General features: G+C 38.5%; 1 protein-coding gene across 2 annotated transcripts; it reads right to left on the bottom strand.

Annotated features, from left to right (window-relative positions):
- Nucleotides 1–8,484: 8,484 nt before the first annotated feature.
- rdh12l (retinol dehydrogenase 12, like) lies at nt 8,485–20,714 on the bottom strand. 2 transcript variants are annotated; one of them, XM_086306629.1, is made up of 8 exons: nt 20,562–20,714; nt 18,966–19,090; nt 18,576–18,691; nt 15,159–15,317; nt 14,945–15,049; nt 13,408–13,617; nt 13,092–13,284; nt 8,485–9,583 (listed from the first exon to the last, which is right to left on the bottom strand). In XM_086306629.1, exons 2-8 carry the CDS (start codon nt 18,977–18,979, stop codon nt 9,481–9,483), a joined length of 900 nt encoding a protein of 299 aa, XP_086162755.1. In that variant the 5' UTR covers nt 18,980–19,090; nt 20,562–20,714; the 3' UTR covers nt 8,485–9,480. The 2 variants fall into 2 exon arrangements, with proteins under 2 accessions (XP_086162755.1, XP_086162756.1); XM_086306630.1 differs by lacking the exon at nt 20,562–20,714 and adding an exon at nt 19,554–19,576.
- Between the last annotated feature and the right edge of the window lie 606 nt (nt 20,715–21,320).

Here is a 21,320-nt window from a genome sequence, read left to right as displayed (position 1 = left end):
TAGTTGGGGAGCAACAGCGTTTCGTCATGTTGCTTTTGCACTATTATGCTCCAGCACATGTTGTTATTACATTGCTTGATTAAGGTACACATTAGGCTGACATCTGGGCCAGCACAGGGCCAGCAGTGTGTCTGCACACAATGTGCTTACACATGGCCCACATACCACAAAGAATGACGGTCCTTTGGTGTCCCAGATAAGGTTTACCAGAGGTAATCCACACATGGGCCAGCACAGGACCACCAGTGTGTCTCCAACTGGCCTTGTGCTGGCCCATGTGTGGGCCCCCTCTGGCAAACGAGATCTGGGCCACCAAAGGGCCGTTATTCTTTGCGGTATGTGGGCCATGTGTAAGCACATTGTGTGGGCCAGATCGGGCCCATACCAATTTTGCTATGTGGGTATGTTAAGTGATTGTACATAACTTTGTTGATTACTTGATTAGATAAGTTAAGGTCATAGTAGATATTCAAAGCCAAGAATGTCCAGGAGTAACAATATCTCTAAGGTAACTTTTGAACTGAAATAGTTTCTAATAGTACCACAGAACAAATAGCTTACTTATTAGGAGGATATTTATTTAATGCTGCATGTCAAAGTTCCTCTTATTCACTCAAAATGATTACAGTTGACCTAATTATAAATTAATACAAATACAAATTTATGGAAATTTAAAATATGAAGTTAAATGTTGAATCATCAATCGATCATAAAGCAGCATAAGATTCTTTAAAACAATGAATAATTATTTATTTTTTCCCCCCAAGGGCTTGGTCTATGAATTTAATTTTTAAGCAACATAAGGAACAATAGACTGGTTTTCCTGGTTAGTGTTATGATCTTATTACCATTATCAAGAAACCACAGCCCCACAGAATTACAAGGTAGAATTCCAACCAACAAGCATTGTCTTTATTACCCTCCCTTGCTGTTTAATGATTAAATGAATGAAATCCATGATTTTATTAACTTGATCAAAATATTTCAGGGTCTTAACACAGCAGAACATTTAATATTTTGGTATAAGGAAATGCAGATATTCATAAGTTATTATTAGATGATAAATAATGTGTCTGTCTCAGTAATAAATAATAATAATGAGCTGAAGTAATGAAGGATAAAGTAATGTACCCAGTGTTTGAGTTCAGGCTTCAGGCTGGTTTAACCTTTAGCAGGTCCAGTGTTGAATTTGACAGCAAATTAGGATTTAGTTTTAGTCATAATTAAGGCATTAAATTATTTTAGTTTCAGTCGACTAGGCATCACAAGATGATAGCAGAATAAATCTAAATTTGACTCATTTGATTTGAAAAATAAAAAAGTGTAAAAGTTTGTCTGTTTTTACCAGCAGGAGTTGCTCCATTTTATTTTCCTTGACATCAAATACGAAATGCGTTGGTAGGTGCGCTCTTCTCCTTACAAATGCTGAAATTGTATTGGATTTCCGTGAGAAGAGCATGAGAATAAATGAGCCCCTCCACCCACACCCACGTTTCCCGGGAACATATCAAACGTGCCAATCTAACCTTTCTGCACAAGGAAATAAATTCTGATTGGATCACATCCAAACTCGCCCCGCCTTTGTACAGAACTTAAATTACATCTGATTCGGCCTCATTTTTATTCGTAGACAAAACTGTCAATACATGTCATCATAAAGTTGTCATCTTGTTTTTGTCAGAAAAACAATGAGGACAATTATTGATTAATGAAATGAACACTCATTTTTGGAGAAAAACATTATTATTATTATTATCACACAAAACGAGACATGAAAGCATAACAGCCACAATGATTTAAATATAGTTTACTGAAAGCAAAAATGAAAACTTTTTATTAGTTTATAGCCACATATAACCATTCAACTTTAAGCGTTATCATGAAGGCCTCAGACACTGTAAACAGGTTGCTGTAAATTTTACGGCAACTTACTGGCAGATGGATGCAAGTAATAAGCTGTAAAAGGATTCGCAGGAATCGTCTTTGTAAGCACTTTTTACATCCTGCTGAAACCATTTTATATAAATTTGCTGTGACGGGATTTTACAGAAATTTACATTTACAGTAGTTACTGCACATTTATTTATTTTTGCTGTGTGTTTGTCTATCTACAGTGAAGTAACTGTAACTGTTATTTACAGTAATTTTCCATAATTTCATTTACAGTAAACTTACTGTAAAGAAAATGACAGAAACCACTGTGTCTAGATACCAATTATAATCATCAATATTAAATCAACGTGCATGACACAAGATCTGTTTATCGCAAAAAACTAGACTATAAATCTAAAGCTGTAGCAGGAAACATCACATTTTTAGGACTTGCACTTGCGTTTTCCACATAGCCTCAGTCAGGATTTAAAGCAGAAACCTTCTTGTTGTGAGGCGACACTATGAACCTGTGGTAGGGTACCCCATTTCCTCATGTGCACCATGTATCAAGAGGTGAAGCTGTTAAACTGTTAAACAATGAGCCTTTAAAGACCAGCAGATGCACCTCTCTCCTTTAGACTGTGCCATATAGAGGTGATATTTTCCATATGGTCATACTTATTTTGAACTGTGAACCATGTGAAGTTGCTCCAGTGAAGTCCAAGTATAAAAATATAGAGTTGACTTCACAGGTTTTCTTCACCTGTTCATAAGCCCTACACTTTTCTCTCTCTCAGATCCCCACCAGCTGCTGTCAGTTTTATTTCAAGTGTCCTTTGATAACTTGGCCTCTTGAACCCTGTTCTGGCAGTGAGTCATAGTTTAAACCCATTTATCCATTTGTTATCTGTTCAGTTCAGGTCTGCAGCGTTTCCCGAGTTTCTGCTTTGTCCGCCTTCTCTTAGCATTTTCTCCTTGACCTGTTTGGCCCTACTATCAGATATTTTCTTGCTTTTGTTTATTTGATGTGACATTACTTATTACTAAGTAAATAAGCCAGATTTAGCCCTACAGGCCGATTTTCATCCATTACTCTTGAAGAAAATTAACTTTTTTGCACAGTTTAAAGTTTTTTAAATCACTGTTTCTATTATTACTTGAGGGCGCTTAATGTTTAAAGATGATGAAAACCTGATGAATGCCTGTTGATGTTGTCCCTGGGCAACAAACCTGTGTCACTGTGTGAGTCAAAGGCAAATGTGACCATAATAAATTCTTTCCAAGGGACAAATAAAAAGTCAAAACTGTGCAACGCGCAGAATAAAGTTTTACAGCTGTGTTGTTGAGATAAAAGTGTTTAAAGATTGGCGTCCCCTGGCCCATAAGTGCTCAGGCAATGATGCCGAAAATTGATTATTCAGTTGTACTACAATGGAAATTTATCACAGTTGTGTTTTCTTTGCATTAGCTGACTTGACAAAGCTTAAAACCCCAGTCAGTGATAACAGATATCGGCAATGGTTATAAACTTTATTTGTTTTAGGATCTGTGCACACTAACATAAAAACTGGTGTTTCATTCTTCATTCTTCAAGCTCTTCTCCACAAAATAATCGCTATGGGTGCCGCCTACTCGAGATGTTATCAGATGTTATCAGATAATGACCATAAAAAGGTGACAGAAATGTACAAAGAAGATTTAAAAAACAGTAAAATGTTTCAAATATAGGAAGCAAAATTAATGCTAATCTTGAGATTTAGTGCATACAGTGGCAAAATTGACATTTTAATTTTAGTAAATTAATTTGATACTAAGTCTTCTAAATATTAAGTGTTATAGTTATAATATCTAATATATTATGATATCTATATCTGTAGGTAGTTTGTATACACTCCTTTTCTGAGTATTTATTTGTAATATTTATATAGAGATGTATATATTATATATATTTTTTGCACCATGACACTGTGTACAAACTTGGCAATAAAAGTGATTCTGATTCTAAAAAGGCTAAAAATTTCATAATGGATACATCTCATCCTGGTCACCTACTTTTTGAACTCTTACCATCTGCCAGACAGTGCAGTTAGAGAAAGGACAGAAGGACTGAATAGCAGAGCAATAAAAAGCATTAAAATGCTACAATGTCCACTTGAATGTGCTCAGTGTAATAAGAGGTAGTGCAATTTGAGAGAATAGGGACAAGTTGTTTTTGTCTTTTCGATGTCTTTATATATATATATATATATATATATATATATATATATATATATATATATATAGTTTACAGTTTATAGACTGCTGTTAATGATCTTTGCACTCTTGATATCACACTTAATGGTATTAAATGTATTACATTTTTCATCCAAACTTTGAACATAATCTGTTTTCGAATAGCTTATATGTTCAGCGTAGGTCACCACGGTGATTTAGCTAGGTTGAAAGAGGGACACTTTTGTGACACAGAAAAATCTACTTTAACAGGACACTTATCTTGCTTCATATTGAATTGCATAATCTGAGAAAGTATCCTTTACTCTAAGCCAATAAGCTGCTGCAAAACATCATGTTTAACTTTCAAAACCACAAATGGTGAAAGCCACTGTACTAATATGCTACTAGGTAATGACAAGTAACAATATTATTTCCATGTGTTACACCAAAAGTGTACCTGTAGTATTCGCCCCTCTCCTTCTTCAATGATGGGTCAACAGCACAGTAAATTGTGTTTTAAATTGAGTTTTTGGTAAAAGGACTGATCATCTTCATGGAGAATTGCTGGGCACCATTCAGATAACAACATAACTCAGTCTGAACAACTCCAGGATGGAGAGAGTAGGTCGTCACTCCTGTGCCTAAAAGTAAGGAAAAAGTGAATGAAATCACCAACGGTAGAGCTACTAGTCATGGATTTGATTTGAACAGAAAACTGGCAAATTAAAAGAAAGAAATGACAGCGTGTAAGGTGCATTATTTACCTTCTAATCGTTTAACCAGTGATCGGGTGAGGAGGACATTGGCTAGCTTGCTTTGAGCATAGGCTTTATTCTTGTTGTAATGCTTCTCACTGTTGAGGTCCTCTAGATTTATGGAACCTCAGGAGTGAGCCATGGAAGATACATTGATAATCCTAGCTGGTGCCGACTTTTTAATCAGGTCAAGCAACAAATATGTCAACAGGAAGTAAATGGAGAAGGAGGAAATATGACTTTAAAATTGTCAATTTTCAGTTTCAGAAAATAGAGTGAAGTTAATGTATCTGGAAATAGTAACAATTTACTAAATACGAAATACTGTATCCCAAACTTGTTAAAGACTTTTACAATAAATGTACTACATCAAATAAATACCAAAAGAGAAAATGTGTTACAAAGACCACCCACACCTTATGATTTAATTACGTTCAAGAGGAATGCTATCCTGCTGCACTAATTCTGCACAAAAACATCAAATTAAAAAGTGCGAGATGTCAGTTAAAAGTTTTGAGTCTGTTTCTTTTGGTGGGGCATGTTTATCAGACTTATGATGTGTGAAGTTATTTCCCTAAATACAATTGAAAGGGCAAAATCCTTTTTTAAAAACTACATTTCTATAATAACCATGAGCGGGTGCATTGTGAGCCAGGCAGCAGCCAGGAGCGAGGTCCTGGCGGACCGATCCCCGGCTACCAAGACTGGCAATTGGGACATGGATTGTCCCAAAAGCGGTGTTCTACCTGCACTATGTATAGTGTGGGCGGAGCGCTGCGGACTTCGACTTCGACTGAGAAAATTGTCGAGCGGTGGAAGAAATACTTACCTCCTTAATCCCACTGGCATGTCTTCCTTGGAGAAAGCAGAGTCTGGGAACGAAGGGGATAACCCGCCAGTCTCTGGGGGCAAGGTCACTGAGGCAGTTAAACAACTCCTTGGTGGCATAGCCCCTGGGGTGGATGAGGTCCGCCCCGAGTTCCTGAAGGCTCTGGATCTTGTAGGGCTGTCTTGGTTGACATGCCTCTACAATGTAGCGTGGAGATCAGGGGCAGACCACGGTGGTGGTTCCCATCTTTAAGAAGGGGGTGGGGGGTGGGGGGGTGGGGAGGGGGGTTGGAGGGTGTGTTCCAACTACAGGGGAATCACACTCCTCAGCCTCCCAGGGAAAGTCTATACCAGGGTGCTGGAGAGGACAGTTCGTCCGTTAGTCGAACCTTGGATACAGGAGGAACAATGCGGTTTTCGTCCTGGTCATGGAACACTGGATGAGCTCTTCATCCTCTCAAGGATACTTGAGGGTGCATGAGAGTTTGCCCAACCAGTCTACATGTGTTTTGTGGACTTGGAGAACGCATTTGATTGTGTCCCTCGGGGGGTCCTGTGGGGGGTGCTCCAGGAGTATGGGGTGTCTGACCCAATGCTATGGGCCATTAAGTCCCTATACAACCATTGCAAGAGCTTGGTCTGCATAGCCGGCAATAAGTCTGACTCATTCCTTGTGGGTGATGGGCTCCACCAGGGCTGCCCTTTGCCACCGATTCTGATCATGATTTTTATGAACAGAATTTCTAGGTGTAGCCAAGTGGCGGAAGGCTTTCACGTGGGTGGTCTCAGGATTTTATCTCTGCTTTTTGCGGATGATGTGGTTCTGTTAGCTTAATGGGTAATGGCCTCCAGCTCGCCTTAGAACGTTTCACAGCCGAGTGTGAAGCAGTGGGAATGAGAATCAGCACCTCCAATTCTGAGGCCATGGTCCTCAGCCCGAAAAGGGTGGAGTGACCACTCCAGGTCAGGGACGAGTTCCTGCCCCAAGTGAGAGTTTAAGAGAGTTTAAGTATCTTGGGGTCTTGTTCATGAGTGACGGGAGAAAGGAGCGGGAGATTGACAGATGGATTGGTGCTGCGGCCGCAGTGACGCGGACGCTGTACCGGTCTGTTGTGGTGAAGAGGGAGCTGAGTGTAAAAGCGAAGCTCTCAATTTACTGGTCGATCTACGTCCCTACCCTCACCTATGGTCACGAGCTGTGGGTAGTGACCGAAAGAACGAGATCGCGGATACAAGTGGCGGAAATGGGCCTCTCCCTTAGAGATAGGGTGAGAAGTTCGGCCATTCGCTGGAGAGATTATATCTCTCGGCTGCCCCCGGACAAGCTGGAGGAGGTGGCTGGGGAGAGGGAGGTCTGGGCTTCTCTCCTTGGGCTGCTGCCTCCGCGACCCGGCCCCGGATAAGCGGAAGAAAATGGATGGATGGACTATGAGCATACCTGTGATGTGTAAAATTTTGATGACACATCTCATGTTTGTCCAGTGTTGCATTATGTTGATGGTCAGTTAACAGGGATTCATTGTCTGCGGTTGGAAATGTTGGAAACAACATTTTATTTAAGTATTTATTTAAGTATTTATTTATTTATTGTCATTGTCAAGAACAATGAAATTGTGTCAGAGAATAAAGATATGATGCACCAATGCAGACCAGTTCATTGCTATTAAGAAGTTGGATATGGTTATTGTCCGTGAGAGGGGGGCAGAGAGTTCAGGAGCCTCACAGCCTGTGGATACAGGCTGTTGGCCAGTCTGGATGTTCTGGCCTGTATAGACCTGTACCTTCTCCCTGAGGGCAGCAGATGGAAAAGGTGGCGCGCAGGGTGATGTTGGTCCCGCAGGATACTGTGCACCCTCCTCAGACAGCGAGTGGGGAAGATATTACTGATCTCTGGCAGACTTGTTCCAATAATTCTGCCAGCTTCTTTCACCACCCGCTGGAGTGCTTGCTGATCGGCCTTGGTGCAGCTGGGGAACCACACTAGAAATCCATCCATTTTAATTGCACTCCCCCTCATGTGTTACTGTGACAGGCTGCTTGCAAAAAAAGTGCCTAAGATACTATTTAAAAGTTGTTCTTTGTTGAGTCAGTTTTTATATTTGAATGATTCACAGGTAAAAACAAAAAACAAAAAAAAAATGATTGGTGCACACGCAGTTCACAGACAGTAGCTTTTTAACTATTGTACAGTATTATACTGAAAGTCCAAATAACCCGCTACAACTGTCTAACGCTGGCAATGTCTTGGTACCAGTGATGGGAATGACAGCGTTACAAGTAACGGTGTTACTAATGGCATTACTTTTTACAGTAACAAGTAATCTAACTAATTACTATTCCTATCATTACAACGCTGTTACCCTTACTAACAAGAAAATGCGGTGCGGTCGCGTTACTATTTTTCAACAAACAGACAGTTGAAGCTGTGTTCAGCTTACCGCACCTTATATCAGTTGCACGGAAGTAGTTGTAAGTAATCTGGGCGCTACAGCTTTAAGCAGCTGTGCGCGCTCCTGTGGGTGGCAATCACTTTCTTGCAGATGATCACTGTTTGGCACAACACCTGTCTAACCTTTCTGAACAAGGAAATTACTTCTGATTTGATCACTTCCAAACTCGCCCCGATTTTCTACACAGCTCAATTAGTTCTGATTCGACCTCATTTTTATTCGTTGACAAAACTGTCAATACATGTGATCATAGTTATCCTGTTTTCAGAAAAAAAAAAGACAATTATTGGTTAATGAAATGAACACTCATTTTTGGAGAAAAACATTTGTCACACAATATCAGACATGAAAGCATAACAGCCATACTGATTAAAATTTATTTTATTGAAAGTGAAAAAACAAATTTTTTGTAGCCACATATAACCATTAAACTTTTAGCATCATGAAAGCGTCACACACTGTAAACAGGTTGCTGTAAATTTTACAGCAATTTACTGCCAGATGGATGCAAGTAATTAGCTGTAAAAGGATTCACAGGAATCGTCTTTGTAAGCACATCCTGCTGAAACAGCATTTTCTATAAATTTGCTTTGACGGGATTTCACAGAAATTTACATTTACAGTAGTTACTGCACATTTATTTATTTTTGCTGTGTGTTTGTCTATCTACAGTGAAGTAACTGTTATTTACAGTAAGCTTACTGTAAAGAAAATTACATTAACAACTGTGTGTAGCTACCAATTATAAGATCTGTTTATTGCAAAAAACTAGACTATAAATTCTTTTATGGATTAATGAGGCCGTAAAAATGTAGGTGATATTGATCCAGTTGACTAATATAATACTGGCGATAACACAATTAACCTAAACATTTTTTGAAAGCAGACAGAAACAAATGAATGCTCTCCATAAGTCTGTTTAATGTCAGAAAGTAAAAAGAAAAGTTTTTGTAAACAATGTAGACAAGACTGCAGTCTATTATGAATTATCATGCAGATATTATCCAATTAATTACACACCTTGTATTAAACATTGATAAACCAAATATTTAAGCTTCTTTTAATTTTTATAAATCAGTATTATAAGCTTTCCCCTGATCTTACACTTGCTATTCACAGAATTACAGTGTAGTTACCAGTTTCACTGTGTGAGTCAAAGGCAAATGTGACCATAATAAATTCTTTCCAAGGAACAAATAAAACGTCAGAACTGTGCAGCGTGCAGATTAAAGTTTTACAGCTGTGTTGTTGAGATAAAAATGAAGTGTTTAAAGATTGTCGTGGCCTACATTATAATGAAATCATCAGGTAATAAAGAAACAGAATACACTGCCAGGATTTTATTTTCAGTTCTGAATGTCTCAGTCCCACGTTAAAGAGAGCAAACTGCAGCTCAGCTCCCACAGCTTCTCCCCCACGTTGTCGTCTTTGGCAGCCGCAGAACAGTTAGCAGGAGCACAGTCACTGTAAGCAAGGATGTATCACGTAAGCACTTTGTTCACTTGTGTAACACGAACATTTTATGAGCAAATAACACTCTGCTTGTCAGCCACTGTTGCTTAAAGACTATAAGTCAACATTAACAGTGGCTTCTTTTTCTAAATTTGTACACTAGCAAGCATGAAGAACATCCAATGAATCAAAAGTTTGCCATTAAAAATGTTTTAGGAATTTAATATTCAGTTGTAACCAAATAATGTAGAATAATCTACACTTTTTTATTTATTTAACAAAATCAAAAAATACAGTCCTGCAGTTTTTAAATACCTTCTGTTCTGCGTTGCATTTGAATAATTCATTTTGCTTCCGACTTTCTTTAATGGAGAGAAGCTGTTATTTCATATATTTTGCCTGAAAATTGTGGGTTAGCACTGCCGCACAGCAAGAAGGTCCTAAGTTCAATTCCACCATCAGGCCGGGGTCTTTCTGTCTGGAGTTTGCATGTTGTCCCTGTGTTTGCGTGGGTTCTCTCCGGGTACACCAGCTTCCTCCCACAGTCCAAAGACATGCAGTTGGTGGGGATAGGTTAAATGATCAATCTAAATTGCCCATAGGTGTGAATGTGGGAGTGAATGTGAGTGCGAATGGTTAGAATAATCCTTTAATATTTTAATTGTCCCACAAGGGGAAATTTGGTTGTACAATTGGTTGTCTGTCAGCCCTGCGAGAGACTGGCGACCTGTCCAGGGTGTACCCCGATTCTCTCCCTAAGACAGCTGAGATAGGCTCCAGCACCCCCCGCGATCCTGAAAAGGATAAGCAGAAGCGAATGGATGGATGCCTGCCAGTCCAGAGGTTTGTACTAAGATGGGAATTCATCACAGTCGTGTTTTCTTTGCATTAGCTGACTTGACAAAGCCTAAAACCCCAGTCAGTGATAACAGATAGAGGTGATGGTTACAAACTATATTTGTTTTAGGATCTGTGCACACTAACATAAAAACTGCTGTTTCATTCTTCATTCTTCAAGCTCTTCTCCACAAAATAATCGCTATGGGTGCCGCCTACTCGAGATGTTATCAGCAGTGTTGGGAAGGTTACTTTTAAAATGTATTCCATTACAGAATACAGAATACATGCCCCAAAATGTATTTTGTAACGTATTCCGTTACGTTACTCAATGACAGTAACGTATTCTGAATACTTTGGATTACTTAATATATTATCATGCTTTTTACAACAACGTGAATGTACTATTGCTGTGTGATTTATTACTATTATTGAAGGTCCACGACTCCGCACTGTAGTAAAGGGACCTCTGACTAATACGGCGGGGTCCCTGTCGGCTCGTAGCCGAAAAATAGCTTTACTTTACTTTACTTTGCAAGAGACAGAGAGAGGCGTTGAAAGGCTGCTCCAACGGAACTTATTGTTTTCGGAGGAAAACACGAACACGGTGTACAGTCGAGTCTTAATAGCTTACTTACAGCTGGGCTCGTCAGGCACTCTTCTTGGCTGCAGTGGTTATTATTATATTTACATGTTTCCAGCTCCCGTTTTTCCTCGATGACAACTCGTACCTTTCCACTCCCCTTTTTCTCCCTCCTTGCGCTCACAGACACATAACGTGTATGGCAGTGCATTCTCCCTGCAACACGGACTACACTGCCCATGATGCTACATTCTTTAGAGCTATGCTTGTAGCATTCTGCCTGTTAGCTTAGCACAACAACAACAACAACAACGAAAAGGCGCTCTCTCACCCAGGAAACACACAGTCGCAGAGAGAGCGAGAGAGAGCGAGCGTCGCCCTGTAACCATGGCAACCGTAACGTTGCCGCCTGGAACAACAGAACGTAGCTGTCAAACAAAACCCAAACAGTCCTGACCCGCGACAATATGAAACAGGAAAGTACCGCAGTGTAATCCATTTATTTCAACAAAGTAACTGTATTCTGAATACCACCTTTTTAAACGGTAACTGTAACGGAATACAGTTACTCATATTTTGTATTTTAAATACGTAACGGCGGTACATGTATTCCGTTACTCCCCAACACTGGTTATCAGATAATGACCATAAAAGGTGACAGAAATGTACAAAGAAGATTTAACCCCCCCCCCAGTAAAATGTTACACTGTTTCAAATATAGGAAGCAAGATAAATGCCACAAAAAACTGCTAAACTTGAGATCTAGTGCGGCAGAATGGACATTTTAATCTTAACAAATGTGTGCTCTCTAATTTGATACTAAGTCTTTTAAATATTAAACATTATAGTTATAATATCTAATATAATATTTATATCTGTAGGTAGTTTATATACACTCTTTTTCTGTGTACTTATTTGTAATATTTATATAGAGTTGTATATATTATATATATATATATATATTTTTTTTTTTTTGCACCATGACACTGTGTACAAACTTGGCAATAAAAGTGATTCTGATTCTAAAAATTTCATAATGGATACATCTCACCCTGGTCACCTACTTGCTGAACTCTTACCATCTGCCAGACAGTGCAGTTAGAGAAAGGACAGAAGGACTGAATAGCAGTTTTTCTCTCAGAGCTATAAAAAGTATTAAAATGCTACAATGTCCACTTGAATGTGATTGGTGTAATTAGGGGTTGTGCAATTTGAGAGAATAGAGACAGGTTGCTTTTGTATTATTTATCTTACATAGTTTTTTTTTTTACAGTTTATAGTTTACAGTTTATAGACTGCTGTTAATGATCTTTACACTCTTGAGATTGCACTTAATTTTGTTGTAAATGTTACTGTAACAATGAGGAAATCCTATTCTATTCTGTGTTCTAGGAGCTGCTTTGCCAGGAGTGTAAAATGAGACTTTGCAGCAGATTTGAATCAAGTATACAAACATGCATACGTTTTCTGCATTGCCAAATGAATTGAAGCACATTCAGGTGACAATATGTGCACAGTTTACACTGCTGTAACGTTGCAGCTTAGCTTCATTTGTGATGTTAGTAATTCACGTCTAAGTTCCACATATGACATGTATTCACCTACCAGGGAATCTATATTGCATTTAAAACATGGTATTAAATGCATTACATTTTTCACTAAAACCTTGAACATGTCTTCGGCTTAAGTCATCACAGTGATTTGTCCAGGTTAAAAGAGAGACACTTTTGGGACACAGAAAACTCTGACTTTAACTGGACATTTATCTCGCTTCATATTTCACACCTTTAAATAACTGCTTCATGGCAAATATCTTTACTATTCATCTGATTTAGTTTCCAGATTGCAAAATCTGAGAAAGTACTCTTTACTCTGAATCAGAGAATCAGAATCAGAATCAGAATGGGGTTTATTGCCAAATGTTGAGCAGGTTTACAACATTAGGAAATTGCTGCGGTGCTGAGCTGATGAGTTAAACATCATGTTTACCTTTCATTGGTTTAAAACTACTAAGTGTTGAAAGCCACTGTATTAATATGCTACTAGATTATGTGTAACAAGCTGCAATATAATTTCTGTGTGTTACAGCAAAAAGTGTACCTGTAGTATCCGCCACTCTCCTTCTCTAATGATGGGTCAACAGCACAGTAAATTGTTGTCTGCGCTCCCTGGACAGAGTTTTTGGTAAAAGGACTGACCATCTTCATGAAGAATTGCTGGACACCGTTCAGATGACGCCATAACTCAGTCTGAACAACTCCAGGATGGAGAGAGTAGGTCGTCACTCCTGTGCCTAAAAGTAAGGAAAAAGTGAATGAAATCACCAACGGTAGAGCTACTAGTCATGGATTTGATTTGAACAGAAAACTGGCAAATTAAAAGAAAGAAATGACAGCGTGTAAGGTGCATTATTTACCTTCTAATCGTTTAGCCAGTGATCGGGTGAAGAGGACGTTGGCTAGCTTGCTTTGAGCATAGGCTTTATTCTTGTCGTAATGCTTCTCACTGTTGAGGTCCCCTAGATTTATGGAGCCCCAGGAGTGAGCCATGGAAGATACATTGATAATCCTAGCTGGTGCCGACTTTTTAATCAGGTCAAGCAACAAATATGTCAACAGGAAGTGACCTGGAGGAGGAGGAAATATGACTTTAAAATCCAATTTTCAGTTTCAGAAAACAGAGTGAGGGTAAGGTATCTGGAAATAGTGACACTTCACTAATTACGAAATACTGTACTTACCAAAATACTTACCTTAACTTGGTAAAGTGCCTAAAAGTTAACACAAATTCATGTTGGAAACAACATTTCAACTGATGATCAGTGGTTCCGGAATCAGTTGATTCCAAAAGCTGGAATCAGGACATATTGTCGCAGGAAGTTGACCTTTTACTTCATGTCTGTCTGTCATATCTAAAGCATGTGCTTAAACTTTACTGTTCTGCAGTAAAGTCATAAAAATGCTGATTATGAAAGAAGTGTTGCATTTAGGCTAAAGCGTCAGATCCAACTTCAACATCACGAAATGAGTATTGAAAAATTCTATGCATTTGTGACCTTTTGAAGGATTTGACAGCTGATGGGAGGGGCAAGTCAAAAGGGGTGGGACTACTCCAACCTGAAATTTGAACGCAACCCTCAAAATTGTGTTGACATGTTAATGCAGCCACGGATGGAAATTGCACTCAAGTTCATACGATACCATAAAAAAAACGTCTTGGGCCAATGCTCATAGTAAGTTTTTGACTTTTAAATGTTTGGGAATCACCTTGTTGGTACACAAATATAAATTTATGCCTGTCAAATTGTGTCATCTTTGGCATTTTGTTGCAGATAGAGCTAACAAATGGGAAGAAATTATGTGTTACTGTGACAGACTGTTTGCAAAATAAAAGTGGCAAAAGATACTATTTGAAAGTGGCTCTTTGTTAAGTTGAGTCAGTTTTTATATTTGAATGATTTATAGGTCCAAAATAATAATAATAAAAATACAAAAGTCTGCTTCCTTGGGAGAAGAATATATAGAAGGGAGTGGAAGTGGAAGGTGTGGGTTAAGACTTTTGCATAGCACTGTGGGTCAGAGTGGTTTGAAGCCACTGCCTACCACTCCTCGAGTCATTTAGGATGTGAGGCACTGTTATTTACTTGTACCACTGAGTAAAATTAAATATTTCCTGTCATAAGCAGACTGTAATTTATTAACTCTATTAAAAACCTTTTAAAGAATTTTCAACCAGTTTTGTGTGCTTCCGTTTGAGTTTTACCTGAGATATTATTTTCTGATTTCTTTCACCCCATTTAAAGAAATCTTGGAAATGTCCTGGGACGTGCTAATTGTTTTGGGTACAACTTCATTTGTCAAATCTCTCCCCCCAAATCAAAAAGTCTGGAGAAGGATTAGTCGGTACTAATGTATAAGTCAGGCCAGGTGTGACTGAGGCCTGATTTTATTTACCCAGGTGATTGACACCGATCTGCATCTCAAAACCATCAGCTGTTTTCCCAAAGGGACAGACCATCACACCTGCATTGTTGATGAGGATGTTCAGCTTTGGCTCGTCTGTAGAAAAAAGTGAAAAAAAAAAAAAATAAGAGGGGGGGGGTTTAAAAATATGCAACTTTTCATGTGTGTTCACATGGATGTTTCTTTAGCCAGAAAATCATTTTACCTTTGTTGATGGCTTCAGCAAATTCTCGTATAGACTTGCTGTCTGACAAATCAAGTTTCATGCAAACGACATGTTCATTGCCTGAGCTTTCGATGATGTCTTTCACGGCTGCGTTTGCTTTCTCCATGTCCCTGCATGCTATGATCACCTTTTCTGCCCCTACAAAGAAAAATAAAAGACGGGAGTTAAAACACCACATGCACTGAATGCATGGCGAAAATACATAAAAGCAAGGTGTAGCTCAGTGGGTGGAGAGTGCCCTCTCATGACAAAATGTGCACATTACATTTTTCATAACTTGCGAAGCTTTTAATGGGGACAGTAAGAAAGACCAATAATCACTTAAGATATCAGAAACAACCACATTTCTCGGAAAAGACAAACACACAAAAAAAACTGAAACTAATCTGTCTGAGATACCCAAAGGCACATATAGTCACGTATGCTTTTGTAGTACATATAGTGAACTGCAAAAGCAAGATTTTTTTTTTTAAAGTAACAGGCAGAAAGACCGACAAACAAGCAGCACCACAGCATGTCTAGCAAAGAAACACAGAGTTGGAGATGTAGCTCTTGGGTTTTTTGCAATTTCTCTGAGCTTTGCATGACCTTGCATGACCGGAGGTGATCACACAGGAGTTGAAGATATTAAACAAGTGGTTTGATAGAAACAAATTGTCCTTAAATTTAAATAAAACAAAATTTATGTTATTCGGAAACTATAAGAAAAACATTAACATTGAAATTTGTGTCGATAATATATATCTAGAAAGGGTTAATGCCATAAGATTTCTTGGTGTGATCACTGATCAAAAGGCCTGTTGGAAATCACACATCACTTATGTGAGGGGAAAGTTAGCACGGGGCATTGCTGTCTTGGGGAAAGTAAAACAGTTTCTGGATAGGAAAACATTGTATATGTTATATTGTGCTTTACTATTACCATACATGAGTTATTGTGTAGAGGTTTGGGGAAATACATATAATAATAATAATAATAATAATAATGATAATAATGGATTGGACTTATATAGCGCCAGTAGGCGGTAGGGTAAAGTGTCTTGCCCAAGGACACAACGACCAGGACAGAGAGCCCGGGGATCGAACCGGCGACCTTCCGGTTACAGATGCGCTTCCCAACTCCCTGAGCCATGGTCGCCATATACAAGTAATATTCAGACTATAATCATAATGCAGAAAAGGGCCATTAGACTAATAAATCAGGAGGGGTATAGGGCTCACACAAATGCACTCTTTATTAGGATGCAAGCTATAAAATTCCAGGATCTGGTGAAGTTTAAAACAGTGCAAATAATATATAAGGTAAGGAAAGGGATGCTCCCAATCGAAATAAGTAAATGGTTCTTAGAAAGAGAAGGGAGGTATAATTTTAGAGGGAAGTGGAATTTAAAATTACAAAGAGTAAGAACAACATTGAAAAGGATGTCTATTTCAATAGCGGGAGTTAAAATCTGGAACGAGTTAAAAGAAGAAATAAAGGTCACTAGTGATATAAACCAGTTTAAAATACAACTCAAAAAAGAAATATTAAATAAGTATAAGAATCAAGAAAATGCAATTAACCCAAGACAGCAGTCAAACTCATGTTTATTTTCTTCTGCAAATTAGCAAATCTAAATATAGTTTTAGTTGAACATGTGAAAATATTTTTTTGAGATGTTATGTTCTAAGTTGAAGGCATTGTATACGTTTTTGTTGTTCAAATTTAGATGATGAGGATGTAAACCTGAGGGGGTAGGGCAAAATAAGTATATACTTCTGCCTACTCCTTTTCAAACAACTGTATGGAATGATTTTATGAAACGTTGGTGAATGTATATGTTTGAAATAAAAAAAGAACTGAACTGAACCTTGGCGCTAATTTTCTGGGACATCCACTCCTGAGAAAATTGGCAACTGTCCTGAATATTTTTTAATAATCTTTCTCAGTATAAAATAAGGGACTTCGTATTGTTTGGAAATGGCGTTTTAACCCTTCCCAGATTAAACATTATTCAGACACTGTTGTCGAAATGAAAAGCACACAATTGCTCATTTCTGGGCAGAACCTTAATTGTGTAATTCTCCTGTTACACCACATACCAAAGTTGGCCTTTTCAGCCATGTCCACATACAAAAATACTTTTTTAAAAATATTAATTAACATTAATACTGCTGTCTGCCATGTTACTGGCTCATTAGATATTTGCTTGAAAAAGCACTTGAACAGGTGTAACTACTAAAGTGACCACTGAAAACAGCCTTTTCATTATAAGAGTGAATGGCTGTGTGTAACTAATTTTTTTGTTCTGACAAAACAAGACAATTTAATAAAATGACTGTAAGAAGACCCACTAAGGTAGGTGCAAAAATTCAGCTTCTTATTGTTGAATAATTGTCCACTACTATTCATTTTTTCTTCTAATTAAGACACACTAACACATTGCTTCATGCTCTGTGTCTGAGTTCATTTTGTCCTTGTATTTTACTTTAAAACTAAAGAAAAATTTTACTATACCAAACAAGAACTGTGCCTAAAGAGCTAAATCAGGAACTGGTTCCAAATTGTTCCATTACTCAGCTACTTTTCCTGACAGCCACATGTTGCACGACAATGATACCAACATCATGGGAGTGGAGGATTGCCACGCCTGAGTCATGCTCAGAATTTACACAGAACAATAGAACTTGTGTTAGCCTTCCTTATAATTTATCTACAGGAGAATCAATACTGGCAGATCTGTGTTTAAATAAACTGTTTTTATCGTAATCATTTTCTTGATGGCACGGCGCGGTTCTATTGGAGCTTAGCAATAACTAGGGAGGACTCATGGTGGCAGAGGCAACTGCTATTGAGACTGTCCAAACTGACATAGGGCGGGGTAAACCCTAGACAGGCATCTAACACAAGCACACACTGTCAGCAGTAAAAAAAATTATTTCCCAACTTTTAGGACTATCAAAATCTTGTGTGTAACTATGATCCCCATTGCTGATCCACTTCAGGGTTATGGGGGAACAGGGTGAGAGGCACGCCATGCCCTGGATGGATTTATACTCAACGGATGGCCAGAAACATCCATCCATGAATTAACCAAATTCACGTCCGCACCTGCAACCAATTTAGAGGCAGCAGAGTGTGCAATGGATCCAAATGTGGCCTCACAGCAAGAAGGTCCTGACCTTGAACCTGCTGGTCAGGTGAGGCCTTTCTATGTGGGGTTTGAACGAGTTTCCTCCAAGGTTTACTTCATTGTAGTCTTTTATCTGTGCATCTAAAAGTCAACATTTCCTGCTAATATTTCCCTTTTCCTCCTAATTCCATATCCTGATACGTAACACAAATAATCCCCACTTTAAAAAAAACAGTTGAGAGTTAAGAAAGGTTTAAAATTTCATGATTTCAGTCAGACGAACCTCTCTTTGCTAGGTCAATGGCAGTTTCTTTGCCGATGCCAGTGTTTGCTCCAGTGATGACAACAACTTTTCCCTCCAGCTTTTCATCACAAGACCAGCTGCGCCGGAAGACATTTCTGGGATGTTGAGAAAGCAGACTTAATGTCACAATCAGCAACACAGGAGTGATATGGCAAAACACGCAATTACACAACTGTAACTTAACAGAAAACTCTTTCAACTTCCAACAACCCGCAGCAAAGAAAATATTATCAACAACAATCTAGTCTAACGTAACGTATTAATAAATAACCCGAAGTAATTTTATTTATTTATCGATCATGCAGCCTTAACACAAACTCAAAAACTTTCAGACTGAGGGATTTTGAGGTTTATGTAAAGTCTGCTTACCTTAAAGACGACATGTCTCTGGATTTCAGAAGTCACCGAGACTCAAGTACCTCATCAAAACCCGAAATTAGTTACTGATCACTGATTCACCTCCACACGAAGCCCACAATGTTCATAGGAAGCCCCTGTAGTTAAAAAAAAACAAAACATAACAAGGCGGAAATGTCCAAGTGCAGTCAGACTTGACAAGCTGGATTTTCAACCAATCAACTGCTAGGCCGTCGGTGAACGAGAAAGCTGATTGGTTAACGTGGAAGTTTGAGTCTCATCCCCTAATAGGTGTGCTCGATTCGTGAAGGTGGGCTGCAGGCACGGGTGGGCAGGTCCGAGGAAGGAAATTGAAACAGGTTTTTCTTTTATTCTTTTCTCGAGGCTCTAAAAAGATCTCAGTTTATTCACTCCTCCTAGTGCTGCGATATTCGGTCAGTTCTTGCGCAATCTTGGTGACAAAGGCGTACTACCACTAATAATAATAACAACAACAACAATAACGATAACAGCAGTCTTTTATAGCTTTATATTTTACTTCTCTACATAGGCTTTCATAGGTTATTTTCTGAATAATATATGAAAAAGCATTTAGCCTACCTCATTTATATACAGTTTGCTTCGACGTAGCCAGACACTCGAAGTTTTTTGTCACTTGTTTTCAGTCCAGTCCTGATTGGTTGAACAACTTGACACAGACCTATGAATCAGGCACCTAACTCAAGGGTGTTGTGTCCACACATGACATCAGTTTAGCAAAGAAACCGTTTTTAGTTGCATCTTTAAGCACTTTGTTAATAGCGGCCTGTAGCTTGAACACATAATTTGTGTTTGAATTTGCCAAAAAAAAAAAAAAATGCCATGAGAGACAGTTCCACTGGTATAAAATATTAATATTATTATTAGCCACAAATGGTTATTCCCAAAGAGTTTTTAGCAGATAATCTGGCAGATTTCGGCATGCTGTTCAGTGTTTCCTCAAAAAAGTTGAGGAAACTGAACAAGTGGAAGACATAAGAGCGCAAACGTAAAAAAAGAAAACACATCAACTACAGTGCCTTGTACTTCTATGGGCCTGCAGTGCCTCGATAATGGCAATAAAATGATAACACTAACTAAAAACAAAACAAAACAAACAAACCCCAAAACAGTGTAGTGTTCCTTATGTTGCTTAAAAATTAAATGTATAGACCAAGCTCTTGTGGAAAAAAATAATTAGTTTATCATGTTAAAGTATGTAAGGCTGTTTAACCCACCAAAACACTGACACGGAACCTGAGATGAAATCAATTAATCCCAGTTTGTTGATGTTAGGATCCCTCTGTTTAGGATGCAGTGTTTTCAGTTTTGTTAATTTTCAGGATTTCTTCTGTATATTGATATTCAAAGGGTTTGTTTCACATCTAGATCTGGGGTTTTAGTTTATTTCTGATCCTTGTATCCCTTGAATTTCCATGACTGGTCTAGTGCCATTTTTGTCTCTTGTCTCATATCCCTTTGTGTCAAGTTAGTTGTAATTCCTCAGTGATTAGCCTGTAGTTCTGGTTCTCATTAGTTTTCTCTCTGTGTTTTGTGTTTCTAGCTTGAGGTCTTCTTATTTTTACTGACCTGTTCTCAGTTAAGGCTGTTTTGTATTCTGTCCCTCGTTTTAGTTTTCATGCTTCCTCTGTCTTCTCATGCCTTGTCTGTAGTTTTTTTTATCTGTCTGTGATTCAACTTCTTGTCCTGTCTTGTCTCTCTTGATTGTTGACATCTGTGTTCCCACCTGTTTCCCATCCCTAGTGATGGGCAAAGCAAGGCTTCGTGAAACACTGAACTCCATCTCAACAGTGACACCTGCTGGCCCACTTTGCTATCGCCACATCTCGATATTTTTCTGTGAAACAACGACGCAGGCAAACCCTGCACGATTCCAAACAAAGCTACTTATTATACCAAACCGTCAGTAATTGATCATCACGTTTTGGAGAAATCTCCCCCAAAACAAGGAAAAAAAAATCTGAGACTGTTAAACACCGCAATCTGTGACTGTAGTCATCAGCAAAATTCTCCATCTGTTAACGTTCGCGTTCTTCACCATAAATCTATTCATTAAGTAAAACAGAGGGAAAACACTGCCGTATTTACTGTAATAGTCACACAGGATTACAGCTGTTTTGGGTTCAGCTGTCTTCGTTTTTTTGCTCACAGCCCTCAAACTTTGGATATATTTGTTTGAGTTTTCTGGGAGTTAACGTCGATCACATTTTCTGACCAATCGGAAAAATACATTTCAGGCATGTTTAACTCATCCTCTGCTTAGCAACCTCTAACCATGAGGGAGCTTTCCCGAACTTTACACTGCTATGGATTTTCCATATTGTAACA

The sequence above is a fragment of the Aulonocara sp. 'chitande type north' Nkhata Bay genome, linkage group LG9, assembly GCF_057382095.1.
Source record: "Aulonocara sp. 'chitande type north' Nkhata Bay isolate Kocher_YH1m ecotype deep benthic linkage group LG9, A_spYH_male_GT1.1, whole genome shotgun sequence".
Classification (NCBI taxonomy): domain Eukaryota; kingdom Metazoa; phylum Chordata; class Actinopteri; order Cichliformes; family Cichlidae; genus Aulonocara; species Aulonocara sp. 'chitande type north' Nkhata Bay.
The sequence above is the reverse complement of the archived record's forward strand: the minus strand, read 5'-3'. Positions and strand labels throughout refer to the sequence as shown.

Excerpts from the sequence above, each read along its gene's own strand:
- rdh12l (XM_086306629.1), bottom strand. Across the intron at positions 15,318-18,575 it reads CATTGACCTAGCAAAGAGAG|GGGCAGAAAAGGTGATCATA; the intron begins GTTCGTCTGACT and ends TTTTCTTTGTAG. Across the intron at positions 15,050-15,158 it reads TGCTGAAGCCATCAACAAAG|ACGAGCCAAAGCTGAACATC; the intron begins GTAAAATGATTT and ends TTTTTTCTACAG.